The following is a 17,782-nucleotide window of genomic DNA, read 5'->3' as shown; positions in this document are numbered from 1 at the left end:
TATTCAAAGTACCTAAATTAGTTCACTAAGGATTTATCCTAGGAATTCAAGGTTAGTTTAACCACATTAATAAAGGGAAAAAATTATATAATCATTTCAACAGATGCAGAAAAGAACATTTGACAAAATTCAACACCAAGTTTCTTAGCAAAGTTTCAATAGAAGAGAATTTCTTTATTTTGATAAAGGACATTCATGAAAAGCTACAGCTAATGTTATTCTTAATGGTGAAACATTGAACACTTTTCCCCTAAGATTGGGAACAAGGCAAGAATGTTTGCTCTTACCATTCAACATTATATTTGAAGTTCTAGCAAAGTCACAGGATATAAGATCAATATAGAAAAATCTGTATTTATTAATTACAGAATTTTGATTATAGATAAATGAAATTAGCAAAATTTCATTTACAGTAGAGGTAAATAAAAAACCAGACTAAGAAATAAATTTGGCATAAGATGCGAAAAACCTCTAACTAAAAAGTGTAATACATTACTGAAGATAATTAAAGAAGACCTGAATAAATGGAGAGATAACCTATGTTCATAGATTAGAAGATGCAGTATTGTTAAGATATCATTTTTCCTCAAATCAATCTATAAATCCAACTCAATGAAATCATGCTAGCAGGTGTTTTCTAAAAATAAAGAAATTGAAAAGTGATTCTAAAGTATATTTGGGGATGCAAAGTAACCAAAAGAATCTTGAGAAAGAACTGAATTGTAATACTAATACTATCTGACATGAAAATTTATAAATTTACTGTAAAGCTATAGTAATCAAGATAGTGTCAGATTGGTATAGGACAAATAGATCAACAGAACAAAACAAAGTCCTGAAATACACCCAAACTTGGTCAATTAATTTCAACAAAGTTGTCAGCATAATCCAGTGGGGGAAAAAGTCTTTTCAATAAATAATGCAGAACAACTGGTCAACCCCCACCTCTCCACATGCATTAATTCAATGTATTCATTATAATTAACACCAAACATTAATCCAAGATAGATCATAGACCTAAATACAAAACTGCAAAATGATGAAGCTTCTGAAAGAAAGCAAAACAAAAACCTAGAAACCTGTGTATTTGACCTTAGGGTAGGCGGAGGGTTTTTATAGATGACACAGAAAGCAATACAGGAAAGACAAATTTGACAGATTAAACTTAATCAAAATTTAAAACTTACACTCATCAAAATAAATTATTTAAAAAGCTAGGCATAGTGGCACGCACCTATAGTCCCAGCTACTCGGAGGCTGAGGTGGGAAGATAGCTTGAGCTCAGGAGTGCAAGTCCAGCCTGGGTAACATAGTGAGACCCTGTCTCTTAGGAAAAAAGAAGACCATTAAGAAAATGTATAAGCAAATCATAGATTAGAAGAAAATAGTCACAAAGCATATATCTGTCACAGATCTTGTTTCCAGAACAGATTTTTATAAAAATGCCTTATAGCTAAATAATAAAAAGACATGCGACCTTATTTTGTTTTTAAATGGACAAAGGTTTGCACATACAGTTCACAAAGAAAAATCTATCACTAGCCAAATGGCACATGAAAAATACATCACTTTTAATCAGGGAGATGCAAATTACAATCACAGTGAGATACAACTCTATACCTACTAGAATGGTTAAAATTTAAGATTGGCAATACTAAATGTTTGCAAGGATGTGGACCAACAAACTCTCATCCATTGTTGGTAGAATGTACCATCACATAATGTACCATCACAGAATGTACCATCACATAATGAGTTTCTTTCTTTTTTTTTTTTTTCTTGAGACAGTCTCACTCTGTCGCCCAGGCTGGAGTGCAATAGCATGATTTCAGCTCACTGCAACCTCCACCTCCCATGTTCAAGTGGTTCTCCTGCCTCAGCCTCTTGAGTAGCTGAGACTACAGGTGTACACCACCATGCCCAGTTAATTTTTTTTTTTTTTGTATTTTTATTAGAGATGGGGTTTCACCATGTTGGCCAGGCTGGCCTCAAACTCCTGACCTCAAATGATCCTCCTGCCTTGGCCTCCCAAAGTGCTGGGATTACAGGTGTGAGCCACCATGCCCAGCACATAGCAAGTTTCTTGTAACACTAAACATATACTTACCCTCTGTCCCAATAATTCCCCTTCTAGGTATTTACCCCAAATAAATGAAAACATATGTCTCTAAAAAGATTTACACAAAGATATTCATAGCAATTTATTCGTAAGATTCCCAAACTGGAAATAGCTCAGGTGTACATCAACAGAAGAATGGCTAAACTATAGATGTTCATGAATGGAATACTACTCAGCAATAAAAATGAGCTATTGATATGCCCTACAACATAGATGTACCTCAAAACCATTATGCTTAGTGAAAGAGACTTTACATAAAAGATGTACTGTATGATTTCACTTATGTGATGTGTTTAGAAAAGGCGAAACTAATCCTGTGTGAAAAATATTAAAATAGTGATAGCCTGTGGGACTGGGGATTGACTGAAAAGAGGCATGAGAGAGCGTTGGAAGATGTTGCAGATGTTATACAACTTGGGTCACATGGGTGTATATGTTTGTCAAAATTCATTAAATTGTACAGTCTAAGATTTGTGCCTTTATGTGTATGTGTAAGTAAAATACTGGAAAGTATCATGTAAAAATTATAGTAAATATGTTAAATTTGTAAGAAAATGAATGATTTCTAACTTTCTGATTTATTGATCTACTGTGTGGTATAGCTGGTCTCCTGACTGTGTCCTAATGAATTAATACCTCCCAATATTCATGCTCTTTTATAATCTCCTCCTTTGCAGCTGGGCTGGCCTGATAAATCACTTTACCCGATAGAATAAAAGGGAAGTGACTATGTAACTTCCAAAACTAAGTTGGAGAATGACTTTTAGCTTCTGCTTGGTCCTCTCATAATGCATGCTCTAGGGAAAACCAGCTGTCATGTAAAAAGTTCATCTACCCTGAGACTGCATTGCTGAGAGGAACCCCAAACTAGCTACATGAACAGGCCACTTGGAGAGAGAGAGAGAGAGGCCAGGCCATCTGCAAATTGTTCTAGCCTTTTCAGCCAAAATCAAATGTGAGTAAAGCCATTTTGGACATCCAGCCCTGTCAAGCTTTCAGATGACGTCAGCCCAGCTGCCATCTAACTACAATGAACTACCCAGCTAAGTCTAGTCAACCCACAGAACTTTGAGAGATAATGATTTGTTGTTTTAAGTCACCAAATTTTGAAGTGGTGGCTTAAAATATAACATTTCTATAGATAAACATTATAGATACATGCATACATGCATTGAGATAGATACATAGATAAATAAAACAGTATATCTATAATGTAAAAATAAAGGACATTTTATATCTTCCTGTCTTTATAAGATGATGCAAAGTATTATGACTCATTCGGTTCATTCATTCATTCATTTAAAACATACATTAAGTACTAGCTATGGGCTTAAAATTGCTAGTTGTTAGATGAACATGACATAGTAGCACAGCTATTGAATTATATTTTTAATATATTAAGTTTGTGAGGGGACTATCTAGGGTCATTAGATTAAAAGTGCCCACTAGATAGTTGGTAATTCAAGTCTGGCACTCCGTATGTATTTGAGAATGATCTTCATTTATGTGTTTGTAGTTAAGCCAAGAGAATAGATGAATTCTTTCAAAAAGAACAGATTTAGGAGAAAAATGAGTGGGACCTATGATGGGATCCTAGGCAGAGGGAAGAGTAATTATTATTAAGAGACTGAGACAGAACTGTCTGTTCAAGATAGGAGGAGAATCAGGAGATGCTGGTATCCTAAAAGAGGCAATCACATGTTTACGGGCTTAAGCCTATGGAGAAAGTTACATCTTTTTTACCTGGATCTCTGCCAGAAAGTTGAAGTGTTACTATTTTAGACCATCTTAAAATAAGATATACCTGAATCTTGTTACAATTTAGAGAATAATGAGGATACTGCAAGATTTGCATATATATTCTAGCTCTAGGAAGTTTTTTTCTTTTAACTATAGGCCTTCTTAAAAGGAAAAAGCCACCTACTCGTCATGCCACCATCCCCATCCCCACCTTTTTTTGCTCAATGTGATAATCTCTGGTGGTCAATTTATATCTTCTTTTGCCTCCCTTACTGTAAGGAAGAATCTCAAATTACTTGACCCTTTGCTTCGATTGCCTGCCCCGATTTAGTTTCTCTTCTCATTCTCACCAATGTGAAGCAGGTCCATACTGATACAGTTAGAGGAAATATATGGGTTTATTGCTCAATTTGTATAGTAGTAGGGGAGAAATTTGCACTGAAGTGTAACATTATTAGCATTTTCCAGACGTTTTCAATTTTGTGTGAAACAAGACTTTATAAAGTAATAAAGTATTACATAAATATATTGGGTTGGGTAGTATTTTTGGTCAGGGTAGCATGTAACTAAAAAAACTTCTCATTAAAATAATTTCAGGAAAAAATTTTTGTTATAAATTTTCTTTTAAATTAACTTTTTCCGATTGTAAAAGTAAAACATTGTTGAAAATTGGAAGAAACAGAAAAGTACTTATTTTAGAAAGAGAAATACATAACAAAATTATATATTTTAGGGTATTGACCCACACAGCAACTGCCAATTGAAGTATTTGCATGGGAAGTTTCACCAGCTGTCTAAAACTAATAGCCCAGTCTCAGTTGCTATCCACAGTCACCCAACACACAAACATAGCACTTATCCTGGATTTCTTTGTCTATCATCTAGGCCAAATTAATCATCAAATCTTCCTAATTTATTCTTCAATTAACAAGTATTTATTGAGTGCCTTCTCTCATGGAGTGGCAATGCTTTGTCTTGCTTTCTATCCTTTTTTCCCAAATGCTGCCACCATGTCGCTGCTGGAATGTTGTTTCTGAAATATGCTAGATTCCCATAACTCTCAGAATAAAGTTCAAATTCTTTAGTTTGATCACAACAACCTTCATGATAGGACATTTGCCAGCCCCATCTCATTCCATTTCCTATCGCTGGCATCTTAAACTCCAATTTGCAGTTCTTCAAGTATGTCATGTTCTCTTTGCCTCCCTTTGTCCTCATCCATATCCTCTTTTATTTTAATAATCATAATGTCTATTTGTCTTGTGTTAGCTCAAGTGTAGATAAAAATCCAGGAAGCCCTCCTAATCTCTTGAGTTATATATCTCTCTTTCAGTTAGTTTCCCATAGCCTACAGTGCTATCTCAATGATAATATTTATCATACAGTATATATTACTTTACTTGCCTGTCTGTCCCACTAAAATATGAAGCCATGAGAGCAGGTACTAGCACAGGCATATAATAGGTACTTGATAAATGCTTATTAAATAGATAAGTGGGTTTTTTTGTACATTGCTTTTTTATGATTTGTATTAACATTTATTTGCAAACCAAATAAAGGAAGCATTGGTATAGATAATCAAAATTACCTTTTCACTCTGTTAATGTAAATAAAAGTTGTAGAAGCAGAAGTTCTAGGAGTGAAGTAGGGATTTACTTAAGCTAAGGATAAATGGCGGAAACTACTAGGACAGTTTGTCATTAGTGAAGAGAATGTAAAGAAGAAATTACTTTGAATTAGTTAATGATGAAATGGCCGTAAGTGATTTTAGATGTCACCAAAAGCATGATGATGAGGAAGAAATACTCTAAGCATTCAGAAAAATAATTCAGTCATGTAATAGAGTCATCTTGATAGTATTTTTAAAAATGCTGACATTATACCTAAAACTCTATGGAACAATATTAATGTTTTGAAGGGAAGGACTAACTCTAATACTTCCTCTGTATTCCCTGCAGTGCTCATATATAAGATGTTTAATAAATGGTTGATATTTTCTCTCATTGAGATTACTTTTAGGAACATAAGGTAATTAAAATGTTTTAGCTATATAAAGAAAACTACAAATATTTGAGCACTATATAAACATTTTTTTACCTATTAATTGTACATATAGGAATATAGGACAAACAAATAATACTAAGATATATGATAAAATGTGGATAATAATACTTCTTTGGTTATTTATGAGAATTAACTGATCGTGGATGCAAAGCCTTTCCTACTACTTAATAATTAACTGCTATTGTTATTTATTTTTATATTTTATATTTTCAAAGTGATTCATATTTTATATTTTCAAAGTTATTCCTGTAGGGCAAATAAATAATACTAATATACATGATGAGATGTGAATAATAATTCTTTTTTGATTATTTATGAGAATTAACTGATAATGGATGCAAAGCCTCTCCCACTGCTTAGTAATTATTAGCTGCTGTTAATATTTCTTTTTATATGTTCAGAGTTATTAATATTTTTAAAGTTAAAAATAAATCATGTGTAAATTTTGAAAAATACCAAACTAGTAAAGAATGAAAAAAAAAATCAGTCATGAGACTAGCAATCACTTAACATTGATCCTACACTCCATTATATTTTTCCTAAAAATTACAGAATTACAATGACTGCTAGAGGCAGGTAAATTATCTAATTTATGAATTAATTCTACCTCCTGAGAAATTTGCTAGGTTACCTTGAGTCAGAGTACGGTTTAAAACTATTGACGAAACAAGAAGAAGAAACTTTATAAGTCTGATTATTCTGCTCCTACTATTCAAATTGGGATAAAAAGTTCAACTGGCATTAATTGTGTTTACTTTCTATTTTCTATGGTTTACTTTGACTATCTCAAGCAATTTTGGTTATGCAAAATATATTTTCTCATTTAGAAAAGGGAAGTTGATAAGCTTATCAACTTTTCATATATATTTTGCTGAAAGATCTGTAACATATCTCTGACAGCCTAGTATTTTCATACCTGCATTTCTTGGAGATATTGTGAGTTTGCTTCCAGTCCACCACAATAAAACAAATATTGCAGTAAAGCAAGTCACAGAAATTTTTTGGTTTCCCAGTGTATATAAAAGTTATGTTTATACTGTAGTCTGTTAAGTGTGCAATACCATTATGTCACGGCATCTTCACCAGGAGTAGGTTCCATGTCAAGAAGCTGCTTTCTTTGTTCATCCAGAGAAGCAACTCCTCATCCATTCAGGTGTTACGAGATTGCAGCAATTCGGTTATATCTTTAAGCTTCACTTCTAATGCTGGTTCTCTTGCTATTTCCACCACATCCGTGGTTACTTCCTCCACTGAAGTCTTGAATGCCTCAGAGTCAACCATGAGGATCAGAATCAGCCTCTTCCATCTTCCAAACTCCTGTTGATGTTGATATTTTGACCTCCTCCCATGAATCACAAAATTCTTAATGGTATCTAGAGTGGTGAATCCTTTCCAAGAGGTTTTCAATTGACTGCCCAGATCATTGGAGGAATCACTACCTACAAGAGCTGTATCTTACAAAATGTATTTCTTAAATAATAAGACTTGAAAATCAAAATTACTCCTTGAACTGTGTGTAGCAGAAACAACACTAATCATCTGTACATCTCCATCACAGCTCTTCGGCGACCTGGTGCATTGTCAGTGAACAGTGATGTTACATTTTTAGGGAGCATGCTAAGAAGGAATGAGTAGTAATGTTTTGGAAGGCATCTTTTTTTCTGCGCAGCAGGTCTCAACAATGGGCTTAAAATATTCAGTAAACCATGCTGTAAAAAGATAGGCTGCCATCCAGGCTTTGTTGTTGCATTTATACAGCACAGCAGAATAGATTTAGCATCATTTTTAAGGGCACTAGGATTTTCTGGAATGGTAAATGAGCATTGACTTCAACTTGAAGTCACATTCTTCAGTATTGACACAAGTTGAAGCTACATTAGCATCAGACTTTTCTTCTGCAGCTTCCTCACCTCTCTCAGCCTTCATAGAATTGAATAGAGTTAGGGCCTTGCTTTGGATTAGGCTTTGGCTTAAGGGAAAGCTATGGCTGGTTTGATGTTCTATCCAGACCATTAAAACTTTCTCTGCATCAGCAATAAGGCATTATGCATTTTTTAAATCTTTCATGTGTTCACTGGGGTAGAACTTTTAATTTCCTTCAAGAACTTTTTATTTGCATTCATAACTTGTCTGACTGTTTAGCACAAGAGGCCTAGCATTCAGACTGTCTTTGGTTTAGACATGCCTTCCTCACAAAACTTAATCATTTCTAGCTTTTCGTTTAAAGGGAGAGACATGCACCTCTTCCTTTCACTTAAACACTTAGTGGCGTTTGCAGGGTTTAACTGGCCTAGTTTCAATATTGTTGTGTCTGAGAAAATAAGGAGGTCTGGGGAGTGGTAGATGGGGGAACAACCAAGTGGAGCAGTCAGAATGCACACATTATTGATGAAGTTTGCCGTCTTATGTGGGTGTGGTTCATTGCAACCCAAAACAGTTTTAGTAGTAACAGCAAAGATCACTCATCACAAATCGCCATGACAGATATAATGAAAAGATGTAGAATATGGTGATGATGGCAGCGGCGGGCCGTCTGGAGTGGTGGCTGCCATCACGCCTGCTACAGCAGGGAGGCATGGCTGAGGCCACATGCTCCAAGTGGCTGGCAGGAACTGGGGACAAGCAGGAGCCCCACCCCTTCTGAGTTGGGGCTGGAGCTCCCTGGGTGCTACTAAATCTGCCTAAGCCACGCTGCAGACCCAGGTACCCCTCTGCTCTTGGACCCTGGAGCAGGCGGGAGCCCTGCCCTCCCGGGTGCAGCTGCAGCTGTCAAAGTTGGGGCTGTGGACCTGGGCTTCCCGCTGCAGGGAGCAGGCAGGAACCCCAACCCCCCCCGGCACAGCTTGCCCAAACTGCGGCTGCAGACCCAGACATCCCTGTACTCTTGGGGGCCTGGGAAGCTTCCCCTGCCCTCTCAGGCTTGGAAGTACCTGCTCCTGCTATCTGGCTTCTCCCTGCTGTTGGCACCTGCTCCAATCTTGGAACAAAGTTGGAGCTGAGCTCGGGTGCTGTCACAGCCTGTCCAGGTGTGCACATGCTCAGGACACTGCTGACACACCAGCCCCCTGCCACCTTGGCATCAGATCCCTTCTGGATTGTGGGCACTGATGAGCATAGGAGGGAAGCCAATGGGTGGCTGAGGGCAGCTCCATGCTGGCCTGCAGGCACCTGTTGGCACCTACACCCTAGGCACCATGAATGGCAGCAGGAGGTAGGTTCCTGGGTAGAAGGAGGAGGGTCTCCAGTGAGGCCCCACCTTCAGGCCAGGAAGGGCCTGAAGGCTGGGGGCCAGGCTGCCAGTTCCACAGACCAGAGTGGGAGGCTGTGGTGCTTTTTCCAGGCTGCCCATGGATCAGTCAGCATGCAATTCCTCTTCTCTGAGGCCCATGTAAGCCCTGGGCTCTGTCAGAGCTGAGCAGATATCAGAACAATCAGCTGCAGAGAGAAGCAACCCATTCCAGGGGCCTCTTCTCTTCTAAGAGCTGGGAAGTTGATGGAACTACTTGCCTGCAGAGAGGAGCAACCCACTCCAGGACCTCCACCCTGCTGAGAGCTTGGAATACACTGAGACAACCAGTTGCAAAGAGGAGCAACCCATTCAAGGGCTTCCTGTCTGCTGAGAGCTAGGAAGACAATGGGACGACCTACCTGCAAAGAGGAACAACCCACTCCAAGGTCTCCTCTCTGCTGAGAGCTGCAGAGTTGACAGGATTACCTACCTGCAGAGAAGAGCTTCCCACTCCAGGGTCTCCTCTCTGCTGGGAGGTGAACACTTGTCAGGACACCCTGCTTGTGGAAGGGAGCTACCTACTGCACGTCTCCTCTGAGCTGTTCTATTGCTCAGTAAAGCAGCTCTTTATCTTGCTCACCCTCCACTTGTCTGTGTACCTCATTCTTCTAGTTGCAGAACAAGAACTCAGCTCTTTTAGCCCCACTGAATGGCAGGGTTAAAAGAACTGTAACATAAACAGGGCTGAAACATGCCCTTTGCTTACCACATTGCAGGTGAAGAGAAGAAGAGAAGAGCTGCTGCCCATCAGGGAGCCCATATCTGGGAGCTCCCCATGCCAGGGCTGTGACTCCCTCTTTGGGGCCCTGTGGTTCCTGGCATTTCCAAGCGTCCAGGTGCCACCATGTTCCTCAGTGCCAGATGTGGAAACTGCAGTGCACCTGGTCTACCTGCAGCCTTGCAGAGAGCTGGTGCCCATGCCACACATGGAGCTTCCCACTCTGCTACAGCAGCTGGTGTGTCTGACTGCACAGTGGCTAGACCCCACTCTCACTCACACTCCCCTCATCACTCCATGCCTGACTCGCCCTTGGTAGATATGGGATCCAAATTGGTAGCATGAGCCAAGTGCAGCATGCCAGGCCAAGTGGGTGGAATCAGTCCAGCAGGCCTGAGCTAAAAACTCAGGCAGAGACACCACCGGCCACAGAGGTTTCCAGCCAGAAAAGCTACATCCCAAGGATCCTGTAGCAGTACGAATTACCAAAATGTGACACAGACATGAAGTGAGCACATGCTGTTGGAAGAATAGTGCTGATAGACTTGCTAATCTTAGAGTTGTCACAAACTGTCCATTCGTAAGGTGGCAGATGAAATTAAGGTTGTTAATAAGCTGACCATGACATAGTGGAAAGTATGCTAGGTTATCCGTGTGGCTCAATATAATTACCAGGGTGCTTAAACGGTAGAGAGTGGCAGAAGAGAAAGTCAGCACATGTGATGTGAGAACAACTTGTCCCACTGTTGCTGGCTTTGAAGATGGAGTAAGGGAGTCACAAGTTAAGGAGTGGCTTCTAGACTTCTAGACAAGGGTGGCTTCTAGAAGCTAGGAAAGGGAGGGAAGCAAATCCTTCCCTGTAGGCTCCAGAAAGGAATGCAGCCTAGCAAACATCCTAATTTTAGCCCAGCAAGTCTTCTGATCCCCACAATAGTTGGATAACAAATTTTTTTGTTGCTTTAAGCAAAAAAACCCTCTTTACTTAATAAAAAATGCAATATCTGGGAAGTGCAATAAAATGTGGTATGTCTATAGGTATTTGTTAAGTCTGTTTCCATGTTAATTTGTGTCTCTATAGAATGTAAATTCCACAAGGACAATACCATGTTTGTTTTTGTGTCCCAAGAATAGGTCTTGGCACAGACTGATAAATAAATATTTGTGCAATAGATGAATAGTTGCAGGCAGCCATATTATAAATGCATATTCAATGATTTAGTTCAAATAAAATTTAGCATGTGTCCTTAGATTTACAGTGTTAAAGAACAGTACTTTTAATGTCAAATTTACAACTGTGTTCTACTCCAATCATTTTCTTTCTTTCCTTACTGAATAATCTGAATCTATTTGCTGTATCATAATAACTACATTATTCCTAGGTTTTAACTTTGGAAACATCAGGGATTACCTGTAGTATCCTAAAAGGTTCTTATTTGAATTGTCTAATTTTCACCCACTGGGTGATAATTTCACATTCAGAGTTGTTCGAAATATAGATGACTCATGTAAAAAATTGTATCTTAAATTTGTTTCTCTGTCCTTTTTTGTTCTCTTTTATTGTCTTTATTATCAGATTTTTCTAAAGCATATACTCTAAAGTTGCCTTAAAATAACAGATCCTATTAAAAAAAACGGGAGTAGAAAATAATAACTTTTGCTTGCTTTTCTTGTTTTAGTACTGGTTTTTAAAATGCAACATGAAGACATATTTATTGTGTACATAATTCATGCATTTATATTCTTAAAACTTTTTGTTTAAATTTAGAATATTAAACAAATGACAAATATTTTCTATAGTATCAGAGTATATATTTTATTCTGTTTTTAATGTATGTGTTTAAAGCACAGTTCTGTTTTACAAACATAAAATGTGAAAGCCAGTGTCAGCTTCTTGGGTTATTATCTCGTTTTGTGTTTATTAACATAGTTTTTATGTTACTAGTATACATTTTAACAATAAAATGTTTTCTATTTTAAAATATGGGTACAGCATAACATTCAGTTAAACATATCTGTTACGGTTCATAAAAATAACATCCACTGAATGTATTCTGTTGATTAACCAAGCATCTCCTCTTTGTCTTTTTGGGTAACAGCATGCTCCTACTTCTCTTTAATTAAATGACCTTACCTTATATTTGTCTTGACTGGCTTCTGTTTACAGAAATTGTAAACCAGTTGAATGCTCTGAGCAGCTTAGATGAAGATCAAGATGACTGCATAAAGCAAGCAAATATGCCTTCAGCTAAATCAGCCAGTTCCTCTGAAGGTCTAAGAGCTTTCCTCCTTTCTTTCTGCTTCTGATTGCCTGTATTTACTGTGACCTGCTACCTCTTGACTTCTGTCTGTACTTAGCTGTCAGTTTTGTCTTTGTGCTTTTCCTTGAATGTTTTCTTTGGTAATTTGTAGTGCACCAACAGGCAACAAGATAACAGAACTTATCTTTAGCAAAGTCTTGTGTCAGGATCCTTGATAGTGGTTTTAGAACATTTTCAAAGTGCAATGTCATATAACATGCTATTTCTTGAGTGTGTTTATATATTATAAATATATTGTTTTTAGAATGTTTGCTTACCATAAGCCCATTTCAGTTATTCCTGTTTGGTAGTGATGAATGTTCTTTCTAAAAGTCTATGTCAGCACTTTTTTTATTGGCTCAAATTAAATTGAGATGGAAGTTTCTTTAGTATAGTTCATTATCTGACATAATTTTCAATTAGTACTCAAATGTTTGTTTTGTTTTATTTGAAAATGTTGGTATGCTACAAAATACTTCAATGGCATTCTGTCATTGGTAAAATGCTATATACTATTATTTGCAGGTATTATTCGTGTGAATTTTTACCATTTGAAATGTTTCACAAATGATCAATACTTACACTTAACCGTAACAGGAAACTAACCCATATGTTTATTTTCAGAGCTTATCAACAAACTTAACTTTTTGGATGAAGCAGAAAAGGACTTGGCCACCGTGAATTCAAATCCATTTGATGACTCTGATGTTGCAGAATTAAATCCATTTGGAGATCCTGACTCAGAAGGTAGCAAGTTTTTCTGTCCTTTTAAAGTCTTTGTATAGTCAAGTTGTCTTGAACTGTAAGGGCAGGAAAATATATTCTTAAGAGACTAACAAAAAAAATTATTGTTTATAATGATATTGTGTTCAATACCACTTGGAGTTGATCAGCAATTCTGGGTCACTTCTATGGAATTGCTTTTAAAGAAAAAAGAAAGCCTTACATAAACATTTACATGGTGCTTTACAAGTCTCATTCATTTGGTCTACCAAGTAAGGTCAGGGATATACTGATTTTGGGGTGGTGGAGGTAGCTTCTCTATATGGATCATTTTCCCTGACACTCAGTCTCATGAGCCCTTCTGACCCTAACTCTATGTCTCTCTGGCTGAGATTCTCTAGCTGAGAATTAGTAGTGAGAGTGAGTTACGCATGTGAAAACATGGAGCAGAGAGTAGGTTAAGAACCGCTGCTATTATATATATACAGCATACTCGTGAAGTGTAAAACCAGGGATTTTTTTTTTTCCTGAGTCATTTTTCTTATTAAGTAGTTTTGAACTCATAAAGCCTGGCTAAGGGCTGTTGCAGAAGTGAGACTTCTGTTTGATTGAACTCTGTATGCTTAACATAAATGCAAGAATGATTAACCACTGTTTACATCTTTTTTGACTGCGTCTGAGAAATCTTCATGAGTTTTAAAGAATTTTGCTACTGCCTGTCATGGTGAAAATGAGGTTTTTTAGCTTCAGGATTCACTCTGTTATAGCAATATCATTTCATAATTCTTTCTCCTTCTCCTCTTCCTTTACTTTCTCCCTTCTTACCAGACTCCAAATTATTAATAGGAAGTTTGTATTCACAAGTTTTTATTTTGTTTGAAGGCTATATATTATGAACGTATTTTAAATCTTAAAAAGGTTACAGTAGCTAGGCATAGTGGCTCATGCCTATAATCCCAGCACTTTGGGAGGCTGAGGCTGGCGGATCACCTGAGGTCACGAGTTTGCAACCAGCCTGACCAACATAGAGAAACCCCATCTCTACTAAAAATACAACAAGTTAGCCCAGCATGGTGGCGCATGCATGTAATCCCAGCTACTCGAGAGGCTGAGGCAGAAGAATTGCTTGAAACTGGGAGGGGGGGGTTGCGGTGACCAAGATTGCTCCACTGCTCTCTAGCCTGGACAACAAGAGCGAAACTCCATCTCAGAAAAAGAAAAAAAAAGTCACAATAAATCGCAGAGGCAGTCAACAACTACCTCTTTTCATAGATTAGGAGGCTGAGACCGAGAGAAGTTAAATGATTTGACTTTAGGTAGATGGAAGTGGAGTTGGAGCTAAGATTCTTAATCAGGTATCTTCTTTTGACCACACAACTTCTTGATTTTGTACTACATACAATTAAGTATATTGAGTTCAAAAATATTTACAAAATGTTTGAGACATTCAGTATTTGAACTTTCTATTTTAAAATCAAATAAGTTTTCTAGATGTAAGTCTGTTATCAGAGGTATAAAGGAGAGTGGCAGACAACACGTAAGATCATATTTCTATGTAGAAGAGGTAAGCCAGCCTGATTCAGAATCTTTAATTATACCTGTAGAGCCAAACAAATACATGTCAACCAGAGTTCTCTTTAAATATATGCCTATTAGAATCTTTGGAGTAAGTATTTTTTATTATAAAAATATTTTTATAGAAATAATTTATCTTTATTGATTAAAAACTTGCAGCCTCAAAACAGAAGTATTTGGGGAAGAAAAAAATGTGTTGCAATTGTTCAGATGGTTCTTTTTTTGGTTTTACAGCTTCAGTTCTCCTCTTATATTTATGTGCTTGAGTGGCTTTTTTTTTTTTTTTTTTTTGAGACAGAGTCTCACTCTGTCACCCAGGCTGGAGTGCAGTGGCACACTCTCGGCTCACTGCAACCTCCAACTCCCGGGTTCAAATGTTTCTCCTGCCTCAGCCTCCCGAGTAGCCTGGATTACAGGCGCATGCCACCATATCCAGTTAATTTTTGTATTTTTAGTAGAGACGAGGTTTCATCATGTTGATTGGGATGGTCTCAATCTCATGACCTTGTAATCCACCCACTTTAGCCTCCCAAAGTGCTGGGATTACAGACGTGAGCCACCACACCTGGCCCTTGAGTGACTTTTTTAGAAAGCTATTAAATGTAGGCTGGGCACAGTGGTTCACACCTGTAATCCTAGAACTTTGGGAGGCCAAGGCGGGTGGATTGTTTGAGACCAGGGGTTTGAGATGAGCCTGGCTGACATGGTGAAACCCATCTCTACTTAATATACAAAAGTTAGCCCAGTGTAGGGCACGCACCTATAATCCCAGATGTTCGGGAGGCTGAGGCAGGAGAATCACTTGAACCCAGGAGACAAAGGTTGCAGTGAGTCAAGATCATGCCACTGCACCCCAGCCTGGGCGACAGAGTGAGTGAAACTCCGGCTCGGGGAAAAAAGAGAGAGAGAGAAAGAGAGAGAGAGAGAGAGAGAGAGAGAGAGAGAGAGAAAGGAAAGAGTCTTCTCTTAAACCCGCCTTTGTTGCCTATTCTAGCATCTTCAAATCTTGCTCTATAGTTTGTATACTTTCTTGCTTTTGGTGTTGTAACTGATGAATTTGCTTGGATTAATTTTTGCAATCCTCTTCCTGAAAGAAAGAAATAAAAACCTTATTTTTATTGACCCATTTTGTCAGTTTCTTAAGCATTTGAGCCCTGATATTTGTTAATACAAAATTGGATAGGAAAAACTTTACAGTCTCTCTTCCCTTATGGAGAAAAGAAAATGCTTAATTTACATGATTATAAAGATTCTAGTGGTGTTAAGTTTGATTATTATCATGGTATTACAAAAGATACTATTGCTGAGTCTCTTCTTTAATGTAGGCTATGTTTAAATTCATTTCAAGTATTGATTTACTATGATTTTATGACTTCTCTTTCACACTTTTTACTTGCTTCACCATGGTGTACAGAATTTCAGCTCAGAAGTTTTCATTTTATGTTCTTTTCAACATAAAGACAAATTTTCTGGGCTAACATTTAGAGTATACGTAGTCTGATTTTAAAATATAAAAGTCATTGGCCAGGTGCGGTGGCTCACACCTATAATCCCAGGCCTTTGGGAGGCTGAGGTGGGCAGATCACCTGAGGTCAGGAGTTCAAGACCAGCCTGGCTAACAGGGTGAAACCCCATCTCTACTAAAATTACAAGAAATTAGCCAGGCATGGTGGCATGTGCCTGTAATCCCAGCTACTCGGGAGGCTGAGGCAGGAGAATATCTTGATCCTGGGAGACAGAGGTTGCAGTGAGCCGAGATTGTGCCATTGCACTCCAGCCTGGGCAACAAGAGTGAAACTCTATCCCAAAAAAATAAAATAAAAGTCATTAATAAATGTCAGTCATAAAATTTTTATAATAATCAGATTAAGTTGTTTGAAATGTCACTTAGGAAACAATTTTTCTTGAGAATTTCAATAACCAATTTCCTGCCTTCCTCTCACAGAATATTTTAGCATTGCATAGTATAATTAAAATTACTTTTAATACACTATGACTTTTGGCTTGCTGAAATTTTTCTACAATTTGATAAAATATTTTTATCAGCAAATCTTAGACAGTTTTATTACAAATTCTTGTTTTGTTTTAAAATGCTAACAAACATAAAAGAAAAAGCCTCATGCTAAGTACTGCTACTATTATAGTAGTTTTGTATTTTGAGTCAGAGTTTTATTTTAAAAGTACCACTGAAGCCAGACACAGTGGCTCACGCCTGTAATCCCAGCACTTTGGGAGACTGAGGCAGGTGGATCACTTGAGGACAGGAATCCAAGACCAGCCTGACCAACATGGTGAAACCCTGTCTCTACTAAAAATACAAAAATTAACCAGGTGTGGTGGCACATGCCTGTAATCCCAGCTACTCATGAGACTGAGGTGGGAGAATCGCTTGAACTGGGGAGGCAGAGATTGTAGTAAGCCGAGATCTCACTACTGCACTCCAGCCTGGGCAACAGAGTGAAACTGTGTCTCAAAAAATAAAAATAAAAGTACCATCGTTTTCAAATTAACATTTGAAATAATAAAAGCTAGAAAAACTTGGTATCTCTATCAGCTTACCAATATTATTATAGTGCTTTCAACCTGAAGATTCTTATGTTATTATTGATCGGATTTAAGTTATATTGAAAAAAATTCTCATTAAAAACTCTAAAGATTTAAGGTCTTTTAGCATACAGAAACCTGTTCTTTGAAAACTTTGAGAAAACAATTTCAGTGGCATGTGGGTATATTTACAACACAGGACAGAATGAATTATCAGATCCCTGAGTGGTCTGTGCTTATGTAAATACCAAAGAACATTTCAGAAATGAGTCAGTTTTCTGTTCTTTTTATTTTATTTTATTTATTTTAGTTTTCTGGGTTTTTTTGAGACAGAGTCTCGCTCTGTTTCCCAGGCTGGAGTTCAGTGGTGCAATCTCAGCTCACTGCAATCTCTGACTCCTGGATTCAAGCGATTCTCCTGCCTCAGCCTCCTCAGTAGCTGGGATTGCAGGCACCCGCCACCCTACTGGGCTAGTTTTTGTATATTAAGTAGAGACAGGGTTTCACCATGTTGGCCAGGCTGGTCTCGAACTCCTTGACCTCAAGTGATCTATCCACCTTGGCCTCCCAAAGTGTTGGGATTACAGGTGGAAGCCACTGTGCCCAGCGTTAAATTTTATTTTTGAATTGAGGTCATGCTCTGTCACCCAGGCTGGAGTGCAGTGGTACAATCATGGCTCACTGCAGCCTTGAACTCTTGGGTTCCAGCCATC

The 17,782-nt window shown here is 37.8% G+C and overlaps 1 protein-coding gene across 12 annotated transcripts in view; it reads left to right on the top strand.

Moving 5' to 3' along the window:
- EHBP1 (EH domain binding protein 1) overlaps positions 1–17,782 on the top strand; it is a 363,387-nt gene that overhangs the window by 168,171 nt on the left and 177,434 nt on the right. For 8 of the 12 annotated variants that reach the window (XM_050753431.1, XM_050753426.1, XM_050753429.1 and 5 more), the window contains 2 exons: positions 12,095–12,199; positions 12,852–12,974. In XM_050753431.1, the coding sequence (XP_050609388.1) occupies positions 12,095–12,199; positions 12,852–12,974 (228 nt within the window). The remainder of the gene's footprint in view (positions 1–12,094; positions 12,200–12,851; positions 12,975–17,782) is intronic. The other 4 variants (XM_050753437.1, XM_050753434.1, XM_050753436.1 and 1 more) reach the window with 1 other exon arrangement.

Source organism: Macaca thibetana, chromosome 13 (assembly GCF_024542745.1).
Source record: "Macaca thibetana thibetana isolate TM-01 chromosome 13, ASM2454274v1, whole genome shotgun sequence".
NCBI classification, from domain to species: Eukaryota; Metazoa; Chordata; class Mammalia; order Primates; family Cercopithecidae; genus Macaca; species Macaca thibetana.
Note: the sequence above shows the minus strand (reverse complement) of the source record. Positions and strands in the feature narration are given on the sequence as shown.